Source organism: Cricetulus griseus, chromosome 2 (assembly GCF_003668045.3).
Source record: "Cricetulus griseus strain 17A/GY chromosome 2, alternate assembly CriGri-PICRH-1.0, whole genome shotgun sequence".
NCBI classification, from domain to species: domain Eukaryota; kingdom Metazoa; phylum Chordata; class Mammalia; order Rodentia; family Cricetidae; genus Cricetulus; species Cricetulus griseus.
The window spans coordinates 9,569,589-9,596,179 of record NC_048595.1 but is presented as its reverse complement, the minus strand read 5'-3'; the positions used below and the strand labels follow the sequence as shown (position 1 = coordinate 9,596,179).

Genomic DNA, 26,591 nt, shown 5'->3' with positions numbered 1-26,591 from the left:
AACACACCTTTCCACAGAACCTCCTTCTCCTTTATAGCCCTGCACTTGCCAGCCAAAGACTATAATCTGACTGAATAATTGAGGCTCCACCCAACTCTCCCTTTTTGATACACAAGGTATCCAGGTGGATTAAGATCAGATCTCCTGCGGGGCGCTGGTGGCACATGCCTTTAATTCCAGCACTCGGGAGGCAGAGGTAGGTGGATCTCTGTGAGTTCTAGGCCAGCCTGGTCTCCAGAGCCAGTGCCAGGATAAGCTCCAAATCTACACACAGAAACCCTGTCTCAAAAAACCAAATGAATAAATAAATAAATAAATCCAGCAGGAGGCCATGGGAAGGGCCAGTCTGGTACCGTGGCTCTCAGGATGTTTGTAAGTATGTTCTTGAAGGCCACCGCAAACATTGCTTGGGGTGGCAACCTGGGTAGGACGTCCAGAGCCGAAATGAACAAGGCCGCCTTCTTCATTATGCTCTCTTTGCAAGCTGCTGGAGTGGTGGGGGGCCGTGGTCTCCCATTATGACTGGCTTGCAGGAATAAATATCCTGGGAAAGCATGGAAGCAAAGATACCATTAACCACTGGAAATTTAGCACGTCCTTTAGATACTTTCTCTGTCTCTCCCCTGCTGTGACTAAATAGCCTACCAACACCTCCTGGATTGGAGCTCACTGTGTAGTCTAAGCTGGACTCACACTCAGAGATCATCCTGCCTCTGCCCCTAGTGCTAGGATTAAAGCTGTGCACAAAAATGCCCGATCTAGATTGAAAAAAGATCAGCTCTGTCAAGGTATTTGAGTGACTTATTTGTCATAATGGCCTGAATAACCTTGAGTTCAAGGTCACCCTGACATTCTTAGCATACTCTCACTGAACTAAACTATAGAAATCACAAATGACCCAATTAACTCTGATAAATATACAAGGACATTGGCATTTTCTGGTTACAGGTGGGAGAGCCAGCACTGAAAACCACAAATAGGAAGAAGACAGAGAGAGGAAAAACACCATCAGATTAGGAGAAAACAGTCTTGGGTCTCAACTTACCTCCTGTCATTTCTCTTGTATCCACAGAGGGCAGAAGCTTCAAGTGGTTGACTTGAGGAATGTTCCAGTGCAGAAGGGCCATTGTTTATCAACACTGAAGCATCGTATAAAGATCGTCGCTGAACTTTGCCTCCCCCTGGATCAATACCAGGCACAGCTGTTGGAGTGGGTGGAGGAGAGAAGGCCTTCCCTGCAGCTGTGCTGTGAGAAGCTGAAGGTTGGGACATTGCCATTCCACAGCGTCAAGAATGTCTTCAAAATTTTACAGCCTGAGCTTATCGAAGAGTTGGAACTAAATACAGTGGGGAGTCTCTCCACATTGGCAAACTTTGTACCTATTTGAGAAGGATGAGGAATCTTCAAAAAAAGCTGCTAATGTGTGTCTTCCAAGGAAGGACTGCCACTGCTGGAGAGGAGAAGCATGTCACCTCGGTCATTTCTCTCTTTTCAAAACTCAGCTGTCTGCAGCATCTCACCATACAGGATGTCTATTTCCTAAATGATCACATGAATCAGTTGCTTAGGTAAGAAGATGGAGAGCAGACCTTCTTTCCTACACCAGAGAGTAGAGGGCACCTGGGTTCTGCAGACCGCCGTGCATTTCTTTCACGAGGAATATGTGAGGATGGTCTTCTTCCCTGGGAAATGACTCAAGGGCCCTCATGACCTCACATCGCTGAGCAATGAAGTGTGATGGGTTGTGTGGAGGGAGCTGCCGTGGTTGAAGGACAACACTGTAGGTTAGATCTCGTGAGGGTGGAAATCTGTGCAGTTTCCTCCAGAGCAATCCTGTCAGATCTAATGTGAGGAACAGGACAAAGAAGAGGGCACTGCATAGGGAGGGGAGGACTCAGACACGCAGTTTCCCAGGCGAGCCGTGTGTTTAGATCTGGGAGAACCCGTCCCAGGCTGCCCCAAATTACCAAACAGTGTGAGGCTCTATTGAGCAGGAGTGGGCTATGACGACAGCAAATGGAAAAGCTGAAGAGTGAACAAGTGTAGAGCCTGTGACAGGGAGGCAGTGATTCTTCAGGAGGCAGCCTGACATGTGACCATGTAGGCCCCTTCTTTCTCTTCCTGTGGGCCCTCTAGCCTAGTGGTATCCATCACAACTGTAGGTGGCTGCTTATCACTGAAGAATAGGAAAGTTAGCTGTGGTATGCACCAGTCCCACCATGAAGGTGATGCCCCAGGGTGGAAGGGGTGTGACCTGAGTAAGCAGAGTCCAAAGGCTTGACTGCTCATTGCAAACCCATGGTCACACTCACCCTGGCCACATGGTCCCCTCTACCTCTACCATAAACCCACCAGTGTGTTTCAAAATAACCCTTGATCTCCTCTTAGGTGCCTGAAGACCCCCTTGGAGTGCCTGTCCATCTCTCTGTGCAAGTTCTCACAGTCAGACTTGGATTCCTTTGCCCGGTGGAGTCACTCTGGGCTGAAACATCTGTACTTGAGAGGAGACATTTTAGGTGATTTGGATTTTATTTCTCTCAGGATTTTCTTAGAGAGTGTTGCAGACACTCTGCAGACCCTGAAAATAAAAGACTGTGGGATGCAGGATGCTGACATCAGGATTCCTCTCCCTGCCCTGAGTCAATTCTCCCAACTCACCACCATCAATCTCAAAGACAATGATTTCTCCACAGACACGCCGAAAGAACTTCTGCGCCACACTGCCAACCTAAGGCAGCTGACCAAGGAGCAGTACCCTGCTCCCAAGGAGGCCTATGATCACTTTGGATACACACAAATAGAGGAATTTTCCCAACGTTGTGCTATGCTCAAGGACACACTCATCTCTATAAGGGAGTTAAAATCACTCCGCTTTAAGAGCACGGCCTGCTATGACTGTGGCAATCATTATATCTATGAACTGGAGACCATACTCTATGAGTGCTCCCTCTAATGCCTTCTGGGTAATGAGACATGAATGCATAAGACAGGCTTCTCATCCCGAGGACCTCAGAAGATGAGGTTTTGAACATTACTGCACATGGTTTTCTTTCCATCACACTGAGTAGAGACAGAACAAAGAGCCTGGCATTGCAGAGCACATCTATTCAGTCAGGTTGCCTGTCTTGTGGAGAGAGAAAGAGTTCTCCATTTCCAAATGGAGCACCTCTCAGGATTGCCTCTGCAGGGCCTTTCTCCAGCATACAAAGTGATGCTGAGATGATATTCTCTCTGCTGTGCATCCAGGTCATTAACCTGCTTCTGGAGGTCGGGGTCCTTCAAAGTAGCAATGGAGGCAAAGCAAGGTTGAGGAAGGCAGTTGTGATAAATGAGCATCAGACTGCAATCCAGGGTACTCAAGCTAGGAGGGGCTGTGGGGCCTTCAAAGATGACCTAAGAAAGACAAAAGGCAAAGGATTAGGAGATGAACAGGCTGACCAGAGACTCCTCATCCACTTCCTGTCACTTACAGATGAATGGGGTCTGCAACAGACTTCAGCAAACCCAGGTGATTGTAGGTCACCTGTCTATAGTTCACGGTTCCCGACTCTGGCTGGCTACCTGTACATCAAGACCTCCAGGAGATGAACAAAGGTCCATGTCCTGTCCTAAAGTATTGCCAGTCCCTAGGATCTGCATAAGAAATTCCCATTAATAAATTCCCAGTGTGCCTCCCTTTATTTTATTTTATTTTTTTGGTTTGTATGACAGGGTTTCTCTGAATAGCACTGGCTGTCCAGAAACTAACTCTATGGTCCAGGCTGCCCTCAACTCACAGAGATCCACCTCGTTAATGAGTGTCTGAGCAGAGCCATTGGTTTGTATCTGTATAAGCAGGCAGCAATAAAGAATATTGTGTCACAGCTTTTGTTTTTTCTTGATTGTTAGCATTATAAGATATGGGTTGTCAAGATTGCTCAATGGGTAAAGGGTACCTGGGGCCAGCCTTGCCAATCTGAGTTTGAATCAGAGACCAGCCTGGTCTACAAGAGCTACTTCCAGGACAGCCTCCAAAGCCACAGAGATACCCTGTATCAAAAAAATAACACCCATTTAATGGAATGGGCAAGCTGACTCCAACATTGACCTCAATCCTACACAAGCAGTTAATGGCAAGAATGTAGTGTCACAAGGGGGTGGAACAGACTCTGAAGACCCCTTACAGAAGTCCTCACCTCATTGGGGAGCAGAAAGCATATGGAATAGGTACAGTGTTAGTTGGGGAGGGGCAGGAGAGGAGGGTAGGTGAGGGACTTAGGATTGACATGTATAATAATATTAGTAATATAAAAAATTTTGAAAAGGAATGTTGTGTCATGGGCAAGCACACCCAAGATGAACTTGCTGCAATGATTCCATGATTAAATACTATGACTGGATGCTGAATTGCATAGAACATAACTGAGGAACTTTCGCCAATTACATATTTTCTTTTTACATTCTTTAATAGAATCACACATTTCTCCCATCTCTTAAATACCACGCTTATCGCTCATTGCTATTCAAACACATGATCTTTTTTTATGGGTATTACATGCAAATATACATATGTACACTATATGTACATGTGTAAATATTCCTAAATATATCCTGCTTCATCTGTACAGTGTCACATGTATGCATGCCTTCTATTAGAATCTGAACAAAAATAGAAATGTCATGACAAGAGAGCTAGAGGACAGCTGAGAAATTCGAAAAGGACTTATTTATTTTTATTGTAGTTTTTTTTCCAGACAGTGTTTCTCTGTGAAGCTTGGAGCCTGTCCTGGCACTCGCTCTGGAGACCAGGCTGGCTTCAAACTCACAGAGATGCTTCTGCCTCCCAAGTGCTGGGATTAAAGGGGTGCACCCGCCAAGGACTTCTTATTTTAAGGGACTTAGGATAGGTTCTCAGTAAATATGTGGTGACTCAGAACCCGCTGTAATAGGGATCACACATAATTTATGACCTCCACAGGCACTGCATGAACTTGGTGCAAACACACACACACACACACACACACACACTGCTTCAAATATGTGTTCAGTAAAGTCTTAGAGAGGTAGGACCTGAGTTTAGTTTCCTGAATTCTGGTCAGGTGTTCACAACTTCATGTATCTCCAGCTCCAGTATCCACATATTCTGGCTTCCTTGGGTACCTGTGCAAAGATGCTGCACACAGCCACAGACAAGCACATGCCCACATTAAACTTTTTTATATTGATTGGCTGGCTGGTGTTTAATATCAACTTGACACAGGCTGGGGTCTATAGTGGGAAATTACCAATAAGGAGTCAGGTAGAAATGTAAGGGTATTTAATAGGGAAAAGCCTTACTTACAGAGCAACCTAGCCAGCTGGAGTGGTAGAGGTCTGTACAGCAAGAAGCAAAGAGAAATCAAAAACCAAAAACGCAGTCCCACTATGTCACTCTGACCACGCCCTCACAAGCCTGGTCAGGCACACCTGTAGCCAGCCCCTAAGAAGGCGAGGCTACAGCTTTCCTCTACAGGGGTCCTTCTGGAAGAGGGAGCTTTTTGTTTCTATGTACAGAGATGATTTCTCTGTGCAAGTAGCCACCCTGGAAGTAGCTCTATAGAGGAGTCTATCCTCAAACTCAGATCCTCCTGCCTCTGCCTCCAAGTGCTGGGAATAAAGGCATGCTCCACCACTGCCCAGCTTGCAAGAGGGTACTTTTGATTGAGAAAATCATCCACCAAACTGGCCTGTGGGCATTTTCTTGATCAACATTGCTATGGGTGGACCCATCCATTGAAGGGCAGTGTGGTCCTGAATGGTATAAAAAACCAGACTGAGTAAGCGATGGGGAATGAGCCCGTTAGCACTGTCCTTCAGACAGGTATGTTTCAGTTCCTGCCCCAGCTTCCCTTGAGTGAGGGTCTTATAAGCTGCAAGGTGAAATAAACTCTTTATCCCACAAATGAAAAAAAAAAAATCTTGGACAATCTGAACATAAGAGACAGCCAACGTGCTGGGCGTTGTTGGCACATGCCTTTAATCCCAGCACTCGGGAGGCAGAGGCAGGCAGTTCTCTGTGAGTTCGAGGTCAGCCTGGTCTCCAGAGCAAGTGCCAGGATAGGCTCCAAAGCTACAAAGAGAAACCCTGTCTCGATAAACCAAATAAATAAAAAGAGAGAGAGAGACTGCCAAAGTAGCAGCATCTCAGACACAATCTCCTTACCATGAATATCTGCTAGAAAGTGCTACACATGATTCACAACACAAAAGCACCCTGTGGCCAAATATCACAATCATGCATTCTGTAATGTTACATATTTTGACACTGAAGAAGTAGTGTTACGATAAATCTTTCCGCTAAAAGCTTCCTGAGCCCCATTGCCACGTGTGTGCTTTATGCCAGCCACCTCTCTGAGTTAGGCCCAAATGAACACACAGAAACTTGTATTAGGTTCAGTGCTGCTTGGCCCATGACTAGAATTTCTCATCTCTTAACTCAGTCTTAACTGTCATAAACCTATGTATTTTACAAGACTTACCTTATCGGACTCCTTATTGGCGTCCATCCTTGCTGGTGAATCACTGTAATGCTGGAGCAGGAGCGGAGGGGAAGAGAGACCCTTCCTGTTTCTCCTTTGCTTCAATATGAGTCTCCTTGCTATAGAACTTCCTGCCTGGATCACACTTCTCTGCTACATTTCCAAACAGGTGTTCCTTCTAATGTCGGCCCCAGATGCACTGAGTCTCCTAAATTGATAAAGTACCAGTGGCTCTCATAAGGAATCAAGTATCCTCTTAGGCCTGTTATTTGCTCAAATTCACCTGTAGAGAGACAGGGACACGAACCAGGATCTTCACGCCAAGCTCTAAGCTGGGACCCCACCTTCATGCAATACCAAAGATCTTCAGGATAATAGAATGGCTCAGGTAGGAACATGGCCATGAGGACATTCCCTTCTGAGGGAATCCTGTCCACCCCACCTCTGTCTCATCTCTTCCAGTCCAGCTTGGGCTGAAGAACCTGCATCTGAGACATGAGCCTCTGCCTCAGCTGATTGTAGCCACCGACTTTTGTGCCTCAGTCCATTAGAGAAAGTAAAGTAAGTATCATCCATGAGACATGGTTTCCTGTATCCTAGTCAGCTCTTCCCCTCCCAATCTGTGTTCCTGGGGCTAAGTGTCGGCACCCCAGTCAGTGCTCATGGGGTGGGGCATGAATGAGCTCCTTCCCTTCACCCCGTCTCCACTTCCTTCCACCTCATGATGACACGTAGCATGCCTCAGTCCCATACTATCCAGGAATCTGGAGGATGAGCTGGGTGGCCACTCAGGGATCAGATCAGGACTGGAAGGCATTTTAGAAAGGGGTATTGGACATTGTGACACAGTTGAGTCGTGGTGGTAAAAACCTGCAATTCTTGCATTTGGGAGAGCAGGAGGAGCCTAAAGTTCAAGGTCACCTTCAGTTACATTGTCTGTTAACTGCTAGCCTGAGAAACTTGACTGCCAGTCTTATAGGGAAACTTTACACACAAAATCAAGTAGGTGAGCAAGCAGGAATAAATTTCAGAGAAACAATAGCGAATCTCAGAATCCTAGAGGCTAGAGTGTCTGCTTAAACTCCTAGAGATCGGTGAGCACATGTACACACCAAATTAATCCAAACTAGGTACACAAATGGAAACATAAAAAAGTAAAATAAAAGCTAGTGACACTCAGGCTAGTCTTGGGTTTTCTTATTTTTTTTTCACAAAAGGAATAATGTCCATTTAGACAGTGATAAAAAAGTCATCTTTTGGGACTCAAGCATCCAATCAGATGGCAGTTATTGTTTGGAAGGTAGAGCTGGGAAGAATAATTGGGAGGAAAGATGTTATTATTTCAGAGTGAGAAAAGACCCTGAGAGCTTGAGAGGGTACTAAACCCCAGCCAGGATACCCCTTTGTTGTTGTTGTTGTTGTTTTGACACAGGGTTTCTCTGTGTGTTTGGAGGATGTCCCAGAACTAGCTCTTGTACACCAGGCTGGTCTTGAACTCACAGAGATCCACTTGCCTCTGCCTCTCGAGTGCTGGGAGGAAAGGTCCTATGCCTGTCTTCAGGGCAACTCTAATAAGGGAAAAGGTTTCATAGAGGTGGCTCATTTTCATTTTCATTGGTTCATTCCCTTATCATCATGGCTGGACTTGGTACCAGACAAACAGACATGATGTTGGAAAAGTAGATGGTAGTCCTATATGTGTCAGAAATAGGTTAATTATGACACTGAATGATGCTTAAAGAAAGAAGACCCAAAGCAAGACCCCCACATTGACACACTTCTTTCAGCAAGGCCACACCTACTTCAACAAGGCCACACTCCCAAAAGTGTTTCTCCTAATGAGCTTATGGGGGCCAATTACATTCAAATGACTACCACCTGGTCCATGCCTTTCTGTGGATCCAACCAAGTCCTGCTGTGTATTAGGAAAGCGCTCACCCTCCTCAGCCACATTCCAAATCTTCAGTTCCAGTGTTCACCCTGCCTGCTACCACTGTACTAGGAAATCAGTTGGATTGGCCTGTGTAGAATATGCCCACTCTGCTAGTGTTTGTGGAATTTCCAGGACCTGGGTTTGGGTTCCTTCTATTTTGATTTTGATCCTAGGTTTGACCATGTACCCCAAATCTAGATCTCCCTTGCTCAGCCTCTAGAGTGTTGGTGCCTCTTAACACTAACTGGACCCCGACTTTGCAATGCATGGTCACCCTGAGCATCCACTGCATTCCAGTCCCAGGGTGCAAGGGATAAGTTTTCTCAGTCTCCACCTGGTCATCCACGTGGAAACCTAGAGTATCCATGGAAGTGACAGTGTCAAATGTGCCATCATTAAGTGGTGGGTGTTAGGGATATGGGGAATCCAGGAGCACAGTGATAACCCAGTCCATGAGCTTGGACTGAGAATTACTGACATGTGGCCACAGCATGCAGAGTGCTGGCTCTGAGATGATTCCTCTATCCTTAGGCTTAGAGAGAAAGTCAGATTGAGAAACACTGGGGTGGCTCAAGGGAAGAGAGATTGCTAGACAAGGGCAAATACCTTACAGTAATCCCCAGAATTTCCTGTGCAAAAAGAAAACAGAACCTTGAAGGTTATCCTGTGAGGCCAAGAATGGTGGCAAGTACCTTTAATTCTAGCTCAAGGTAGGCAGGGGCATGAGGATTTCTGTGAGTTCAAATCTATCCCGGTGAACATAGGCCAGGTCTTAGAGAGAGAGAGAGAGAGAGAGAGAGAGAGAGAGAGAGAAACCTCCACATTGTTACTGTGGCCGAGAAGGACCTACATACAGACTCACATACACGCTCCATGATAATAGATAAAATAAATTACAGGCATGTCCTGAAAATGGCTGTGAAGCTTTAGCGGTGTTCGGCAGCACCTGCTCGCTCCCTGCCTCCCTGTGGGAGGGCTGATGAAATTCCCTGATGTAAGGGTATCGCAAGCTGTGCTGCTTGGTGTAGACATGCAGCTGACAGGAAACGTTCCCTAGAAGTAAGCGATAACCATGGAATGGCAAATGGCACACCTCTGGATATGGGGAAGGTGCATCTGGACTCCTGGAGAATGGGGTCAAAGTTGGGGCAGAGGCTCCTGGTGGGATCATCTTGGAGAATTGCAGAGTCCCGGACAGCGGTTGGGGCCTCGTAGCAAATGTATGTTAAGTCTGTGAAACAGCTTGGAGCTGATGGAGCTACAGGAGAATGAGTCTGTCCCTGTGTCTCCACCAGTTCATAGAAATAATGACAGCACAAGTATAGAGTAATGAATGGAGGGAGCTGGACAGGTCTCCAGATTGAGCGAAGGCACAGAGCCCTTGCCTGGCAATCGTGAGTTGCTGCATGGGGACCCAGCACTTTAAAAAGCAGAGAACACAGCAGAGCAGGGACTTGCTGACGCTGGAGATGCCTAGGAAATGCTGGCTCTAGGTTCGGTCTTTTGAACCTCCTCACGTTTCTACCTGTTTTACTCACAGGAGGCAGAAGCTTCAGATGCTCAAGCTGAGGAGTGTGCACCACGATTTCTGGTGCACATGGGCTGAGAGACAGGATGGAGACTGCTCAGAAGACACTGTGTGTGAAAAGTGAAGAGCAAAACACCTTTCTAGATACACTTGAAGGTGGCATTTGAAGGTGGACCTTTGCCTTGGGTTCAGTCTGGATGAACACCAAACATCACTGTTACAGTGGACCCAGGAGAGAAGAGGTTCCCTGCAGCCGTGCTGTGGGAAAATGCAGCTTTGGGGATTGTCTGTGTACACTGTCAAGGTCTTGAAGATTTTCCAGCAAGATAGTGTGAAGGAGTTGGAACTGAGAAACAGGCTGGAGTCTGTTCACACTGGCACGTTTTTCCCTTTGCCTTGGTCAGATGAAAAATCTTCACAAAACCTTCCTTCCTTCCTTCCTTCCTTCCTTCCTTTCTTTCTTCCCTCCTTTCTTCCCTCCTTCCTTCCTTTCTCTCCTCCCCCCTTCTCTTTCTCATTCTTTTTTATTTTGACACAGGGTTTCTCTGTGGCTTTGGAGCCTGTCCTGGAACTCTCTGTAGACCAGGGTGGCCTTGACCTCACAGAGATTCTCCTGCCTCTGCCTCCTGAGTGTTGGGATTACAGATGTGAACCACCACTGCCCAGGTTCACAAACTCTCTGTAATCCTTCCCCATGATAACCTCTTCAGTCTTGTAAATACAGTGAACAGACATAGAGAAGATAGTCACCGAGTTCATTTTTCAGTTCTCCAAACTCAGGTGTCTCCAGCATCTCCCCATGGTTGGTGCCTACCTTCTCAGTGACCACATCTGTCAGTTGTTCAGGTAAGGAAGCAGCGAGAGCTCTTTCTGCTACCACAATGAATAGTCCCCTTTTCTGGTATAGACTAGTGCGACTTGACGTCTGACCACCAGTCACAGCAAATTTCACAATAATGGTCGTGTCTTACCATGATGGTGACTGGCTGCAGCCTAGAATGGTGTGATTTGAGTGAGCAGGCTGTACTGGGTACTCACTGCTATGCCATGGTCACACTGGCCCTGGCTACCCATCACTATGTGCCAAACTAACCCCTTGGTCTCTCCTTAGGTATCTGAAGATCCCCTTGGAGCCCCTGTCCATCTCTCTCCAAAAGTTCTCACAGTCAGACTTGGAGACATTTTTGTGTGTGTGTGTGTGTGTGTGTGTGTGTGTGTGTGTGTGTGTGTGTGTGCCGGGAGGGGGAAGGAGGGAGGGTTTGAGACAGGTTTTCTCTGTAGCTTTGGAGGCTGTCCTGGAACTCACTCAGTAGCCCAGCTTAGCCTTGAACTCACAGAGATCCATCTGTGTCTGCCTCAAAAGTGCTGGGATTAAAGGCGTGAGCCACCACCACCTGGCCAGACGAGTGTTTTGTCCATTGTCAGAGCCTCCAATCATTTCAAGCATCTGGAATTGGGAAGTGTTGTTTTATCTGCTCTGAGTCCTGTGACTCTTGGAGTTTTCCTAGAGTGTTGTAAACACTCTGCAGGCCTTGGAATCAGAACATTGTAGGATGAAGGACTCGCAGCTCAGTGCTCTTTTACCTGCTCTGAGCTAGTGCTATCAGCTCACTAGGGTCAGTTTCTATGACAATGACATCTCAATGGCAGTCCTAAAGGGCCTTCTGTATCACACAGCCAACCTGAGCCAGCTAATCCTGGAGCTGTTCCCTGCCCCTCTGGAGTGCTAAGTTATGGGTTATGTCATCCAAGTAGACAGATTTGTTCGATTTCGTCTGATCTCACGAATACACTTTGAACTGTAAGGCAGACACAGTCCATCATCTTTTCCTGTTTGTTTGGTTTGGTTTTTGGAGACAGGGTTCCTCTCTGTAGCTCTGGAGGCTATCCTGCACTCTGTAGACAAGGCTGTCCTCGAACTCACAGAGATCCGCCTGCCTCTGCCTACAAGTGCTGGGATCAAAAGCATGCACCACCACCTCCAAGCTCTGGTCCATCGTCTTTGCTGCTCAGTTCTGTCTTGCATGTTCCTCCTCTCCTGTGTTGGAAGAGGGGTGCTAGTTTGTGTTCAGGGTGCATGCCTGTGAATGTCTGTGTGAAGTCCACAGGTCACCATGACTTCACCTAAGTTGTTTGGAGAACCTGGTGCTCGCTTCTTTGGGTTGACTGGCTGAGCAGCATCCTCCCAGATTCTGTCCACTGTCTGCTACATCCGTACCCAACCAAAGCACACGGTTTGCAGATATACTCCCCCATCGCAGGTACCACTGTTTACCTGGATGCTGCAGAATCTGAACTCAAATCTTCATGTTTGAACAGGACTCGTGTTACCTGCTAAGCCATTATCAGCCACCGGATATGTCTATGTACATAGATGTATATCTGTGCCATATAGAGATATATATATTTAGATTTATTAATGTATATGTTTTCTGTATGTGTCTAGATAGACCATGTGGGTTCCATGCTCCTACAGAGGCTTGAAGAGGGTGTCTATCCCCTGGAATTGGAGTTACAGATGGTTAATCTTTAACTCCAATTAAATGTAGGGGCTGAGAATGGAACTGCAGTCCTTTTGAAGAGCAGCCAGTGCTCTTTTTTGGGGGACATTCAAGACAGGGTTTTTCTATGGCTTTGGAGGCTGTCCTGGAACTAGCTCTTGTAGCCAAGGCTGGCCTTGAATTCACAGAGATCCGCCTGCCTCTGCCTCCAGAGTACTGGTATTAAAGTACTCAGTGCTCTTAATTACCACCCGGTGTGCAGCCAGTGCTCTTAATTCCCAAGCCAACTCTTGAACCTCCACAGATCACTGCTTAGTGACGGCTGTCTGATCTGGTGTTGATAATGCTTTACACTGCCTGATGTGGGAACTGTTTGAGAAGTAGGAATGATGGTTTGATTATGTGTACACGGTGTTTTCTTTAGTGCTTACAGACATCCTGCCCTTGAGTAGTTGCTGTTGTCTTCTGAAAATGGAGTTTCATGAATTGCGGCTGAACCAGCCACCTTTAGAACTTTTTTGAAAATAGTCATTTGACTTCCACACAGTGAAAGGGGTGTTGAGTGTGGTGTGTGTTTGTGTGTGTTTACTGCATTGTGATTACAGGTGTGTACATGCCACAGAGTGTGTGTGTCTCGAGGTCAGAGGACATCATTTGGGAATTGTTTCTCTTTTTCCACAGTGGGTTCTAGGAATCAAACTCAAGTCCTTCAGGCTTGTATGGCAAGTGCTTTCATCAACTCAGCCAACTCTCCTGACCCTTTCTTATTTGATCATCATTTTGAACAGGAGTATTGAGAAAAAATGCAAAAGCTGGACAAAGTGCAGCATGAGAGGGAGAGGAAGCGAAACCAGGAGTTAAGATCATTAATGGCTACCTCGTTAAGTTTGAGACCTGCCAGGGCTACATGAGACTCTCTGGCTAAATAAGATAATATGCTAAAATCTGTAGTGCTTGATGTTTTGAGCTTTTAAATTAATAATTAATGAAATTTATAATAAAAGTATGCATGAGCCTGATGTGGAGGTCTATGTCTATATTCCCAGCACTCAGGCAGAGGCAGGGGGATCTTTGAGTTTGAGGCCAACAGGACCTACATAGTTCCAGGCCACCCTTGGTTACATAGCCAGACCTCAGTGTCGTGCGATGTTTTACTCTTTGACCTTTTGCGGGGGGCCCACTACCCAGCTCCCAAATAAATCACACATGGAGGCTTATTCTTCGTTATCAATGCTAGCATTAGCATGGCTTGTTTCTTGACAGCTTTTCTTAACTTAAACTAACCTGCCTACCTTTTTCCTCTGGGCTTTTATCTTTCTTACTTCTGTGTAGCTTACTTTCCTTCTTACTCCATGGCTGGCTGGGTGACTGGGTGGCTGACCCCTGGTGTCCTTCTTTTCTTCTCTCTCTGCTTTTCTTCCTTCTATTGATCCTCCCTGCCTGCAGCCCCACCTGTCCTTGCTCCTGCCTCATTATTGGCCTTTCATCTCTTTATTAGACCATCAGGTGTTTTAGACAGGCACAGTAACACAGCTTTGCAGAGTTAAACAAATGCAGCATAAACCAAAGTCACACACCTTAAAACAATATTCTACTACAACTCTGCCTCAAACAGCAAAAAAAAAAAAAAAAAGTGCACTTGACTGCTTAAAGCCCATCTATGGGGGGTTAGCCAGTCCATAAGATTCTGATTCAAGTTGCTCAGCTCATGCATGGCAGTGTTTTCTCCGGGGGGGGGAGGGGGGAAGACATGATTCATCCATGCATCTGTTTTTGCAGGGCAATGCCAGACTGCAGGTGTTTGTTTCATCACAGATGAGACCAGTTATTCAGCCTCAGTATTTGAATGGAAACAGAGAAACCGCTGTTACAAAATAGAGTCACTCAGCCAGGCGGTGGTGGCACATGCCTTTAATCCCAGCACTCGGGAGGCAGGCGGATCCCTGTGAGTTCGAGGACAGCCTGTTCTCCAGAGCGAGTGTCAGGATAGGCTTCAAAGCTACACAGAGAAACCCTGTCTCAAAAAAAACCAAAAACAAACAAAATAAATAGAGTCACTCTCGGCTGAAAGCTACCATATTATATAAGACCAAATAACAGAACAGGGTACAGACTGATCTCAAAAAACATCACAGTTAAACAGCAATAGCAAGCCAAGCATAGTGACACATACCCACAATCTAGAATCAGGAGTTCAAGAACATGCTCGAATAAAAATAAAAGCAAAATAAGATTTGGGGCCGGGCATTGGTGACTCACACCTTTAATACCAGCATTCAGGAGGCAGAGGTAGGCAGATTTTTGTGTGTTCGAGACTAGCCGGGTCTACAGAGAGAATTCCAAGACAGTTTCCATAGCCCCAGAGAAACCCTGTGTCGAAGATAAATGAATATAGAACTTTAACACCAGGAGGTAGTGGCATACAACTTTAATCCCAAAGACAGTCAGATTTATGTGAGTTCAAGGCCAGCCTGGTCTACAGAGTGAGTTCCACGACAGCCAGGACTACAAAAGAAATCCTGTTTCAAAAAAAAAAAAAATTAACTGATTAATTAACTGAAAATAGAATTTAATGAAGAAAAGGGGTTTATGCCAGGCATGTTGGTGCACACTTTTAACCCCTAATTTGAGGCAGATGAAGATCAATCTGTGAGTTAGAGGACAGCCTGGTCTAACATAGGGGGTTTCAGGACAGCCAGGGCCCTGGAGGTATGTGGAGGAGATTTTTTAGAATGGCTTAAAGGCTGAGGTCCAGATAATCCAACAATGTCAGTTTTCCAACTGCAGTTCTAAGAGTCAGTAGTTGTTCATTCCATAAAGTATCCAGCCTCAGGTATTCTTCAGTATATGCTGTAATCCCCAAAATGTAGCTCGAATGCCAGTGAAAGAGCGCATTTGCTAGCAAGAGCAGGAACAGGCTGCAAAGAGAAAAGAAGCTGCCTTCTTCCATGTCCTTTATTCAGCCTGCCAGCAGAAGGTGGCGCCCAGCGTAAAGGTGGACTTTGCAGCCACAAAAGTTCTGGACTAAAGATAAATCTTCCCTTAAACATCTGCATTAGAAGTATGTCTTCTCACTGGGCGTTGGTGGCACACGCCTTTAATCTCAGCACTTGGGAGGCAGAGGCAGGTGGATCTCTGTGAGTTTGAGACCAGCCTGGTCTACAAGAGCTAGTTCAGCCTCCAAAGCCACAGAGAAACCCTGTCTCGAAGAGAAAAAAAAGAAGTTTGTCGTCTCCAGACATAAATCCAAATACCTATGGGCACTAGATTTTTGTTTGTTTATTTGCTTTGCAAGACAGGGTTTCTCTCTATAGCTTTGGAGCCTGTCCTGGAACTCTCTGTAGACCAAGCTAGCCTCGAACTCACAGAGATCGACCTGCCTATGACTCCTGAGTGCTGATAATAAAGGCGTGTGCCACCAACACACAGCTGGACACCAGATTTTGTTTTGTTTTGTTTTTGTTTTTCGAGACAGGTTTTCACTGTGGCTTTGGAGGCTGTCCTGGAACTAGTTCTTGTAGACCAGGCTTGGACACCAGATTTTTATTAGGCCAGAAATACACAGTAAAAAAAAAAGAATGCATCTTCAACAAGTGGTGCTGGTCTAACTGAATTCCTGCATGTAAAAGAATGCAAACAGACACACATTTATTACCCCACACAAAACTCAAGTCCAAGTGGATCAAAGACCTCAACATTATACCAGACACACTGAACCCGACAGAAGAGAAAGTAGGGAATAGCCTTGAATACCTTAGCAGAAGACACAACTTCCTAAACACAACAAGAGCACAGGCACCCAGATCAACAATTAAAAGAATGGGACTTCACGAATCTGAAAAGTTTCTGTAAGGCAAACTACACTGTCCATAGGTCAAAAAGGCATACAACATCCAACTGAGGGTTAATAACTAACATACATAAAGAGCTCATGAAATAGACTTCAACAAATGGATGGATAGATAGATAGATAGATAGATAGATAGATAGATGGATGGATGGATGAAAAGTTGATATGTCTTGCTTGAGTCAACAGGCCCAGCAGCAGAAGATACAAATGACAAAATAATCTCGGTGCCACACAGCTTCCAAAAGTAATGGTCAAGAGGGCCCCCAAATCAACACTGGCTATTGCTACTGTCCTTGGGTGTCCATCATAATTAGACAGCAAATAACGGAACGGGGCATAGACGGAACTCCAAAACACTAGAGTAAAACAGCTGTAGCAAGCCAAGTGTCCATCATAACTGGGTATTCTGAAATCATCTGACATTTATTGCAGAAGACAGTACAATGATGGTTAGAGGGCAGAGAGAAATCCGTCTGGCTTTGGGGAACTTCCTGTTGGCTAGTTTCCACAGCTCCAGAACACAATATGCGGGCTGCTGAAAGACATCAATGGTATTCAGGAATGTAAATCCTGAATGCTACCATGCTGCCTGGAAGATGTACAATCTGGTGCAATAGTAACATGACCATTATGGGGGAATTGTCCCCTTTGCGATTGGACTTGAGTCCTGCTCCAGAGGAAATGTAAGCTGGATGCTGCACAGCTGGTCAAAAGCCTAAAGCTCCAGAGGTCACAGGCCGGGGTAGTTACTGCTTCAGTAAATGGTCCTCTGGTCAAATGGCATATTTTTAATTCTATTTATTTATTATGTATAAACGTTCCAGAAGAGGGCGCCAGATCTCATTACAGATGGTTGTGAGCCACCTTGTGGTGGCTGGGTATGAACTTGGGACCTCTGGAAGCAGCCAGTGCTCCTAAGCCCTAAGCCATCTCACCAGCCCCATAAAGGCTTTTATTTCGTTTTGTTTTGTTTTGGTTTGGTTTGTTTTGGTTTGGTTTTTCGAGAGAGGGTTTCTCTGTGTAAAGCTTGGAGCCCATCCTGGTAGTAGCTCTGGAGACCAGGCAGGCCTCATAATTACGGAGATCCTCCCGCCTCTGCCTCCCGAGTGCTGGGATTAAAGGCGTGTGTCACCAACACCCGGCCATAAAGGCTTATTTTTTAAAGATTCACTTATTTATGTGTGGGGGTGGCTGTAGGTGCCTTTTGAGGACAGAAAGGGACATGAGATCTCCTGGAACTGTAGTTATAGGCCACTGTGAACCACCTCATGTGGTCGCTAGGAACCAAACACGGGTCCTCTATAAGAAATGACTATGCTCAGCTGGGCAGTGGTGGTGCATGCCTTTCACCACAGAACTCTGGAGGGAGACAGAGGCGGATCTCTGTGAGTTCAAGGCCAGCTTGGTCTACAGGACAAGTTCCAGGACAGCTTCCAAAGCTACAGAGAAACCCTGTCTTAAAAAAACCCAGTAATAATAATAATAGAAATGACTATACTCTAAACATTGAGAAATTCCCTCAGCGCATAAACCAGTGTTTCTCAATCTGTGTGTCTTGCCACATTTAGGAGGGTCGCCTGAGACCATAGGAAAACACTGATATTCGCATTACAATTCATAAGAGTAGCAAATTTGGGGCTGGAGAGATGGCTCAGCAGTTAAGAGCACTGACTGTTCTTTCAGAGGTCCTGAGTGCAATTCCCAGCCACCACATGGTGGCCTCCAACCACCTTGAATGACATCTGGTGCCCTCTGCTGGCATGCAGGCAGAAGACTGTATACATAATAAATAAACTCTTTAAAAAAGAGAGAGTAGCAAAATTATAGTCATGAAGTAGCAACAAAACTAATTTTATAGCCGGCAGTGGTGGCACACGCCTTTAATCCTAGCACTCTGGAGGCAGAGTCAGGTGGATCTCTGTGAGTTCGAGACCAGCCTGGTCTATAAGAGCTAGATCCAGGACAGCCTGTGAAAGTCACAGTGAAACCCTGTCTCAAAAAACAAAAACCAAAAAATATTATGGTTGGGGTCACCCCAGCATGAGAACTGTTTAAAGGGTCACAGCATTGTTAAAATGGAGAACAGCTGTCCTAAGGATTTTTATACCCTACTATAGTGCTGCTCTCAAACTCAGTCAGAGAAGCTTCTCTTTGCAGGGGGCAGATGTTAATATGAGACTCAACTGGTCAAAATGCTTAGGCCTAAATGGCATATGTCCATCACACTCCTGCCCTCAAGAACATGACAGGAGAGGTGGAGTGAACGCCAGACCCAGAAAGTCAGAAAGAGTGCTGTGAAATGCAGGCATATGGCTATTGTGCACAAGATCAAGCCAGTGAGATTGCCATATAGACAGGGGAGGGGCTTGTAAGGCCCACTCTTAACTGAGGAACTACTGGCATGATGGTTGCAGGAGAGAGCAGACTTGTTTTCTTTGAAGTCTGGTTACCTGTGATCCAATGGGTGGCGCCACACAAAAGCTCTTTTAGGTCACACTATTCACACTCATACTTTGTGCTAAAGTGTTTTCTCTGTACAAAATGTGTTTCTTCTGTGTGCCTGGAGCTATGGGCTTTATAAACATATATATGCTCGTGCTTGTGCCCGTGTTTGTGTGTGTGTGTGTGTGTATTATTTTTAAAAGATGTGAGGGCCAGGAAGGTGCTTGTTGTCTACACTAATGACTTGTTTCAATCCCCATGACATATATCATGGAAAACAAAAACAAAAAACCAAAAAACCCCACCTCCTCCAGGTTGTCCTCTGACCTCCACAGACATACTATGGTACCAAGTACCCGCACATGAACAAGTGAATAAACTCTCCTGAGTGGAGTTTAGATACTAAAGGATTTAGTGGGGGGACTGGAGAGACGGCACAGCTGTTAAAGCACTACCTGCTCTTGCAGAGGACTAGAGTTTGGCTTCCAGCTCCCACACAGGTTGCTCACAAGCACCTATAAGGCCAACTCTGGTATCTTCTGGGGCTTGAGGGCACTGACACATGCACACTCATACCTCTGCTCCTCCGCCCACAGATAGAATGAAAATATATATATATTTATATATATATATATAGAGAGAGAGAGAGAGAGAGAGAGAGTTTTGTTTTTCGAGACAGGGTTTCTCTGTGTAGCTTTGGAGCCTATCCTAGCACTCGCTCTGGAGACCAGGCTGGCCTCGAACTCACAGAGATCTGCCTGCCTCTGCCTCCCCAGTGTTGGGATTAAAGGTGTGGGGCACCAATGCCCAGCTTAAAAATAAATCTTAAGCTAAAATGTGCATCACTGGATACAGGAACCAAGGCCCTCACCACTGTTTCTAGGCTAAGCAATCTCTGCATTGGGAACGGCTCCAAAAAGACATGCACCTGGGATAAATACTGGTTCCCCTGCTAGTATCCCCACAATCTGTCCAAGCCACCCAACTGTCACCCACATTGAGAGGTCCTAGTTTGATCTTATGCAGGTTCCCCAGTTGTCGGTCTGGAATCCATGAGCTCCCACTTGCTCAGGTCAGCTGTTGCTGTGGGTTTCCCCAGCCTGGTCTTGACCCCTTTGCTCATCAGTCCTCCCTCTCTGCAACTGGATTCCAGGCATTCTGCTCAGTGCTTGGCTGTGAATCTCTGCTTCTGCTTCCATCAGCTACTGGATGAAGGCTCTATCTCATTATAGGGCAAGGGCATTTCAGGGAGCCTCTCCACTATTGCTTAGATCCTTATGGGTGTCCTTGTGGATTCTGGAAATTTCCCTAGTGCCAGGTTTCTTGTTGAGCCCATGGTGATATAGATCCCTATATTAATGGATCTCTTTCCTTGCTCTCCTCTGTTCCCCAACTTGACCTTCCTGATCCCTCCCCGTTTCTCTTTCTCCTACCTTCTCCCCATGCCCCAAATTTACTCAGATCTTGTCCCTCTCCCCTTCCAGGGGAGCCCATGTGTGTCTCAGAGTCCTCCTTGTTTCTTAGCTTCTCTGGGTTTGTGGGTTGTTGGCTGGTTATCCTTTTCTCTGTGTCTACTATCCACCCTCTCTGAGTGGAGAGGGGTTGGGGCGGGAAGGTAGGGAGAGTGGAAGGATGGGAGAGGGAACTGGGATTACTGTGTAATTAAGTGTTAAAATAAAAGGGAAACGCCAGGCATTGGTGGCGCACGCCTTTAATCCCAGCACTCTGGAGGCAGAGGCAGAGGCAGGCGGATCTCTGTGAGTTCGAGACCAGCATGGTCTACAAGAGCTAGTTCCAGAACAGCCACCAAACCACAGAGAAACCCTATCTCGAAGAGAAAAAAAAAACAGGGGAAAAAAAAAGAAACTAAAAGGTGCAACTTCATGTGATGGTTCACTCATCCAAGAAGAGGAAAGGCAGAGGCGGGCCTTGGTGGTGCAGGCCTTTGATCCCAGCACTCAGGAGGTGAATCTCTGTGAGTTCAAGACCAGTCTGGTCTACAAGAGCTAGATCCAGGACAGCCTCCAAAGCCAGAGAAACTGTCTCCAAAAACCAAAAATAAAAATAAAAATAGAAAAAGAGGCAGGATTGTGATGCTACCATAGTTGGATTCTGTCAGAATGAGAGATTCAAAGTGTTAAAGGAGCTGTTGCCTCCTGTCATTTGGAAACTGAAGCAAGGGTTGCTGGTGTTGAGACCAGGGTAATCTATGTAGCATGTTTCAGTCAACAGATAACAACTCCCCCCAACCCAACCCACCCCCCCAAAAACTAAAGCACCATAACAGGAAAAGCAAAAGCTCAAACCAGGTCCAGTGAGGTGATTCATCTGGTAAAGACACTGGCCATCAAGGTTGACATCTGACTTTGATTCCCAGGAACCAGATAATTGAATAAGAGAACCCCATTTCTTCTGTGTTCCTCCATTATTGTAGTACATACTACCATTAAAAAAAATGTGACTGAAAAGTAAAATGTGGGGACTTGGAGATGGCTTAGTAGTCAAGACAAGTTGTTCTTCCAGAGGACATTAATTCAGCCCCAGCACCCTCAGACTGCCCACAGCCACCTGTAACCCAGCTACAAGGTATCCAATACCCTTCTTCTGGACTCTTCTCACACAAATTTATATAAATTAGCTAGGGTCTCTCACTCTGCAGCAGTGGCCTGTCAGTAATTCAGATCCCCGTGCAGGCATGGACCACTATGCTAAGAACACTTGCTTTTGCAGAGAACAAATAGTTCCCAGTACCCACGCAGCAGCTTCTAATTACATGTAGCTCCAGTTCCATGGGATCTGATACCCCTCTTTGCAGCCCCCATAGGCACCAGGCATATTCAGGATACCACAAACACACAAGTGAGACACTCACAAAAATCCTCAGGAAAATTAAAGTTGTTTAAATTTGGAGCTCCCCCAAAATGTAAGCATATGGAACTGTGCCTTAAACCTCAGTTCCTTTTCCTCCTTTGTTTATCCTGGATTACATCTGCAATACATCCCAGAGATTACCACAATCTCTAGATGGCACCCTTGGGTACAAATAGTCACACACTTGCGATTTGATGGATTCTCAAAAATCCTTGGGGCTTTGCGGTGGTGGCACTGGGGAGGCAGAGGCAGGTGATCTCTTTGAGTTTGAGGTCAGTCTGGTCTACAGATTGAGTTCTAGGACAGAGAAACCCTGTCTCAAAAAAAAAAATGCTTGGGAGAGAATGTTATTGTATCTATAACTAGTTTATTTTATCGGGAAGATTTAAAACTGTAAACCATGTTAATCGAGGTAGGAAAGACACAATTTCAGAACATGAGTTTGTAATCTCCATGCTGGGGTAACATCCTTATCTTGCTGTAACACACTCCTATGACAACTGCCCACAAACTTTCTCCCTCATCATGAATCTAGCATCAACTAACTTTTCCCTCAAGTTGCAGCATCAGTCTAAAACCATGTGCTGTATTTGTTTGTGTCCTCTGACCAGACACCTATGCCTTCTCCTAGAGTCCACAGAAAGCTTTTGGTAATTGCACGCAACTAGCCAATGAACCTCCGACACCTACACATTGACGTTTTGTTGTAGATATATCGATTGTTGCATCGATGGCAGCGGTCAGTACCAAAATAGATCCTCTCTGACCGCCAAAAGGTTTTCAGTATGCCAATAAGCTCATTGCAATGGTTGCGTGTGAGTTCCATATGGAGAGTGCCATTGTCTACATAGCAATCCCGGGGAACAGGATACAGCTCCCTGTATAGGTTTTCCAAGTTGGCAGTGCTGCGTAGCAGTCTCTTCAGAGCACCCATGGAGAGTGGGTTCCCATAGAAACTGAAGGTCCTGAGCTGGAGGCAACGGCTCAGCGCAGGTAAGATGGCATAAAGATAACTATCCTTAATGTGACAGTCCTCCAAGTTCAGGTCTACCAGGGTGTGTGCAGCTTTTACTAGCAGAATTCGGAGGGGTTCGGGACTTAAACTGGCCAATCTGACATTTTCCAAACTCAGGTGTTGCAACTGGCTGACACATATCAACTTAGAAAACTGATTCCACTCTGGTACTGAGATTGTACAGTGAGTCACTGCCAGGTCATCCAAGGGGGTCTTCAGGGACCTAATGAGGAAAACAGACAGTCCTTAGAACTGATGACTAATGCAGAAGGACAGTGTGGGTCAAGGTATTTCTAACTGTATGGCTGACCAGGACCCATGACATTATGTGATTGTCTCTACACACTAAACTCTGTACGAGGCCTGTCACCAACTGCAATTTCCCTCACTGTCAAGAGAGACCCAAATGCTGGCCAGACTAGCAGGGTCCACACAGGAAGGACCCAGAAGGATCAATCCAGGAAAGATGCGGCAAGAGCCTTGCAGGACCCAATGCCCACCATCCCCTCAAGCACTTCCTCCTCTCTCCGCTCCTTCCTTTGTGCTCCACCTTTGCATCTCTCCTTCAATTTCACTGCCACACATTGCCAGCACAGGCTTAAGAACAAAAGTAGGTATGTCAACCAGGTGGTGGTGATCATTGTTAATCCTAGCACTCTGGAGGCAGAGGCAGGTGGATCTTATTGAGTTGGAGGCCAGCCTATCTCCATAGTAAGTCCCAGGACAGCCAGGGTTACATAGCTAGATCCTGTCTCTGAAAGAAAAAAAAAAAAAGCTGGGTGTGGTGGTACACACCTAATGTTGACAAGAGAACCAGAGTTCGGCCAACCTGGGCAACATAGTAAGATTTATTATGCATTCGGCATGCTGTCTGCATATGCCTGCAGGCCAGAAGACACCAGATCTCATTACGGATGGCTGTGAGCACCATGTGGTTGCTGGGAATTGAACTTCGGATCTCTGGAAGAGCAGACAGCACTTTTAACCTCTGAACCATTTCTCCAGCCCAAGAAGTCATTTTTAAAAGACCATCCCAAAAACGAAAACAAACAAAAAAGCCGGGCAGTGGTGGCTCACGCCTTTAATCCCAGCACTCAGAACTCGGGAGGCAGAGGTAGGCAGTTTCAAGGTCAGCCTGTTGAATTCCAGGACAGCCAGGACTGTTTCCCAGACAAACCCCATTTGGAAAAAACAAAAACAACAGACCATCTCTGCTGGGTGGCGGTAGCCTTTAATCCTAGCACTTGGGAAGCAGAGTTCAAGGCAACCCTGGTTTACAGGGCAAGTCCCAGACCAGCCAAAGATAGAGAAACCCTGTCTCTGAGAAAAAAAAACAAAAAAAAAAAAAACAAACAAACAAAAACCCAGTCCATTTCAGGGTGACACTGTGTAGTAGATTAAGGCACCGAGGCCGACACTCTGCTTTTGATCCTTGTGATCAATATGACAGGAGAAAACTGAAAACTGCAAGTTGCCCTCTGGCCTCCACAAGCATGCTGGGTCTCTCCCTCCCCACTGCCCTGAGACACAACAGTAGGCAACAAGTGGATGTCCTCAAGTGAGGCCAACCTTGTCTACAGAGCAAGTTCCAGGTCAGGCAGGGCTATACAGAGAAATACTGTCTCAAAAAAAAAAAAAAAAAAAAAAAAAAAAAAAGTAGGGGCTGGAGCTCAGTAGTTAAGAGCATTTGCTGTTCTTGGAATGGATATGGATTCAATTCCCAGCACCAACAAGGTAGCTCGGGATCCCCCAAACCAGTGCCTAGGGATCAAACTGATGCCCTCTCCTAATCCCCATAGGCATCTAGCATGTGGTATACAAACACACATTCAGGCCCACACAAGTACACGTATAAAATAAAGACATCTGTAAGAACAAATTTTCCCTTTTTCTTCAAAGAAAGCAAACTGTTAATTTGTGCTCAAAAACTTCACAGATATTATCAACTCTAAATCTGTACTTTTCAGATATACAAGTTACTTGTCATTATTTCACTATTTGATTGAATTGTGTAAGAAAACACTTAGGTCAGCTAACCTGACTGTAATCAAGCCAGGCAATGATTCATACTTCAGCTTGGATACAAGGGAAATGCCTGGTAAGTAGTCTTATAAGTTTTCATCCATTTCTGTAGGGTAAAGTAAAAAGCACCTTTTCCGTTAATAAAAAGAAAAACCCCAGCCTTTCCCGGATGGGAAATTGTGGGCACACTGCTGTGTCCCACACATGGCTGTCCAGATGGAGAACTAATGCAGGTGTGACATGCTTTCACCAATGCCCTTGTCTCTTCCCTTAGTTGAACCACACTAGCTCAGGAAGGAACCAGAATCCACTCACTAGATCTCATTGCTCCCATTGCTCCATGAATCCCAGCTTAACCCTGACCCTGGCAACAGTGATTATGTGAGACCTGTCTCCAGGCCAGAGGAGACATGAAATAAATGCCTTGACACTTTTAATGCCTCAGCACTGTCAGTCCACTAAGGGGTACATAGGGCATGCGCCCACTAACATAAAGTAACAAGGCTTGGCTTTGCTCTGCAGAGCCTGTCTTTACCTGAGCAGCTTGTGCAGGTGACCCTTAAAGAAGGAGGCATTCTCCAGATGCAGCTCCTGGAGGCACTCCAGGTTGAGGAGCTTCGAAGCCAACCCAGAGACGATATGCCTTCTCTCCTCTAGAGAGATAACCCTCTCTTCCTGGATGTTGGAGATAGACAGCTTGCGCAGATTCATCAGGTGGCCCAGGTAAGAAATCAGATCAAGAAATTCAGCTGGATTGTGGAGGGAATGCAGGCCCAGTACTACTATATACTGCAGGTTCACATATTCCAAGTAACACTTGCAGCCCGAGAGGAATGGTAACCAAATATGAAACTCATGGCAGTACAGCTGTAACAACCCTTTCCTCTTCTCAGCCCACTGAGAGAGGCAGGACAGCTTGTTAAAGTTACCATTCCTGAGATACAAATTCACTGCCACCTTCAAGGGCTTCTTCTCTCCCTCACATGAGGTCTGTGGTAACCAGCTATCTACGGGCCCAGACAGTACATCCATAGGCTCCTGGCCCACAGACCGTAAATCCAACACTTCCAATTTGTATTCCCTGTGGAGAAAACGGAAGAGCTTCAGCAGCTAGGTAAGCACAGAATATCTACCCTGTATTTTTAATTTTTAATTCCAGCCCTGACATTGGCCTTCCATCCTCCATCTTACTTTTTTTTCCATGACCTTAAGTACATCCCTGCCCCACTTTTGTTACCCAAGGGAAGCAGGGGCTAGCCTTCAGCCACTGTTGTATCCACCATGAGCCCTGTCTACTCCACAGCCCTTCCCCAGATGGCTCAGCAATAGCCAAAGCCTCTGTAGTTCTCCAAGTTGGTGCCGTCAGAAACCTCACCATCCTTGCCTGCTCTCCCCACTGTACTTTCATGGCTGTGCTCTTGACACTCCCAGGGTACTTGAGTCTTCCTTACCGGGGGCTTTGGATAAGCAGCTTATCCACCTCCTCCAGGACAGCGTTTTCTAGGGACTCCGAGGCATTTCTCTTCTTCACAGCTCCCAAAGGGAGTCGAGGGAAGGGCCAGGAAGACACTATTTTCTTCAGGACATTCCTATGGCCACCTTCATAGGCTTGCTTAAATAGTTGTGGCAAGAGTAGGTTAGGTAACGTCTCCAAAGCCGAGATGGCCAACTTCTCGTTTCTCAACAGGCTCTGCCCAGCCAGTTCCTGGAGTGAGGGTAGGCTCATCTTGCTGGATCTTCAGGGAGAAAGATCCCAGAGAAGCATCTAGAAAAAGATCTATATTTTCATGTTAATGTTTTTAGTGCCCTACTCACTCAGAAACGCAGGCCACAATCACAGCTCATTCGACTCCCTGTTCCTTTGATTCCCAAATCCATACTGTCCCCTGCTGTTTGCAGTATCATCCCCAAGTATTAGTGGCCACAGCCAA

The 26,591-nt window shown here is 46.0% G+C and overlaps 1 protein-coding gene and 1 pseudogene across 1 annotated transcript; one reads left to right on the top strand and one right to left on the bottom strand.

The window, feature by feature from the left end:
- The first annotated feature begins 6,877 nt into the window (after positions 1 to 6,877).
- LOC118238446 lies at positions 6,878 to 15,488 on the top strand (annotated as a pseudogene).
- A 6,799-nt stretch (positions 15,489 to 22,287) lies between these two features.
- Positions 22,288 to 26,386, bottom strand: LOC100751513 (PRAME family member 20). The gene is made up of 3 exons (XM_027398122.2): positions 26,112 to 26,386; positions 25,196 to 25,741; positions 22,288 to 22,861 (listed from the first exon to the last, which is right to left on the bottom strand). Exons 1-3 carry the CDS (start codon positions 26,384 to 26,386, stop codon positions 22,288 to 22,290), a joined length of 1,395 nt encoding a protein of 464 aa, XP_027253923.1.
- Between the last annotated feature and the right edge of the window lie 205 nt (positions 26,387 to 26,591).

Excerpts from the sequence above, each read along its gene's own strand:
- LOC100751513 (XM_027398122.2), bottom strand. The coding sequence starts at position 26,386 with ATGAGCCTACCCTCACTCCAGGAACTGGCTGGGCAGAGCCTGTTGAGA. Across the intron at positions 25,742-26,111 it reads CTGCTTATCCAAAGCCCCCG|GGAATACAAATTGGAAGTGT; the intron begins GTAAGGAAGACT and ends TTTTCTCCACAG. Across the intron at positions 22,862-25,195 it reads CACCTGCACAAGCTGCTCAG|GTCCCTGAAGACCCCCTTGG; the intron begins GTAAAGACAGGC and ends TTTCCTCATTAG.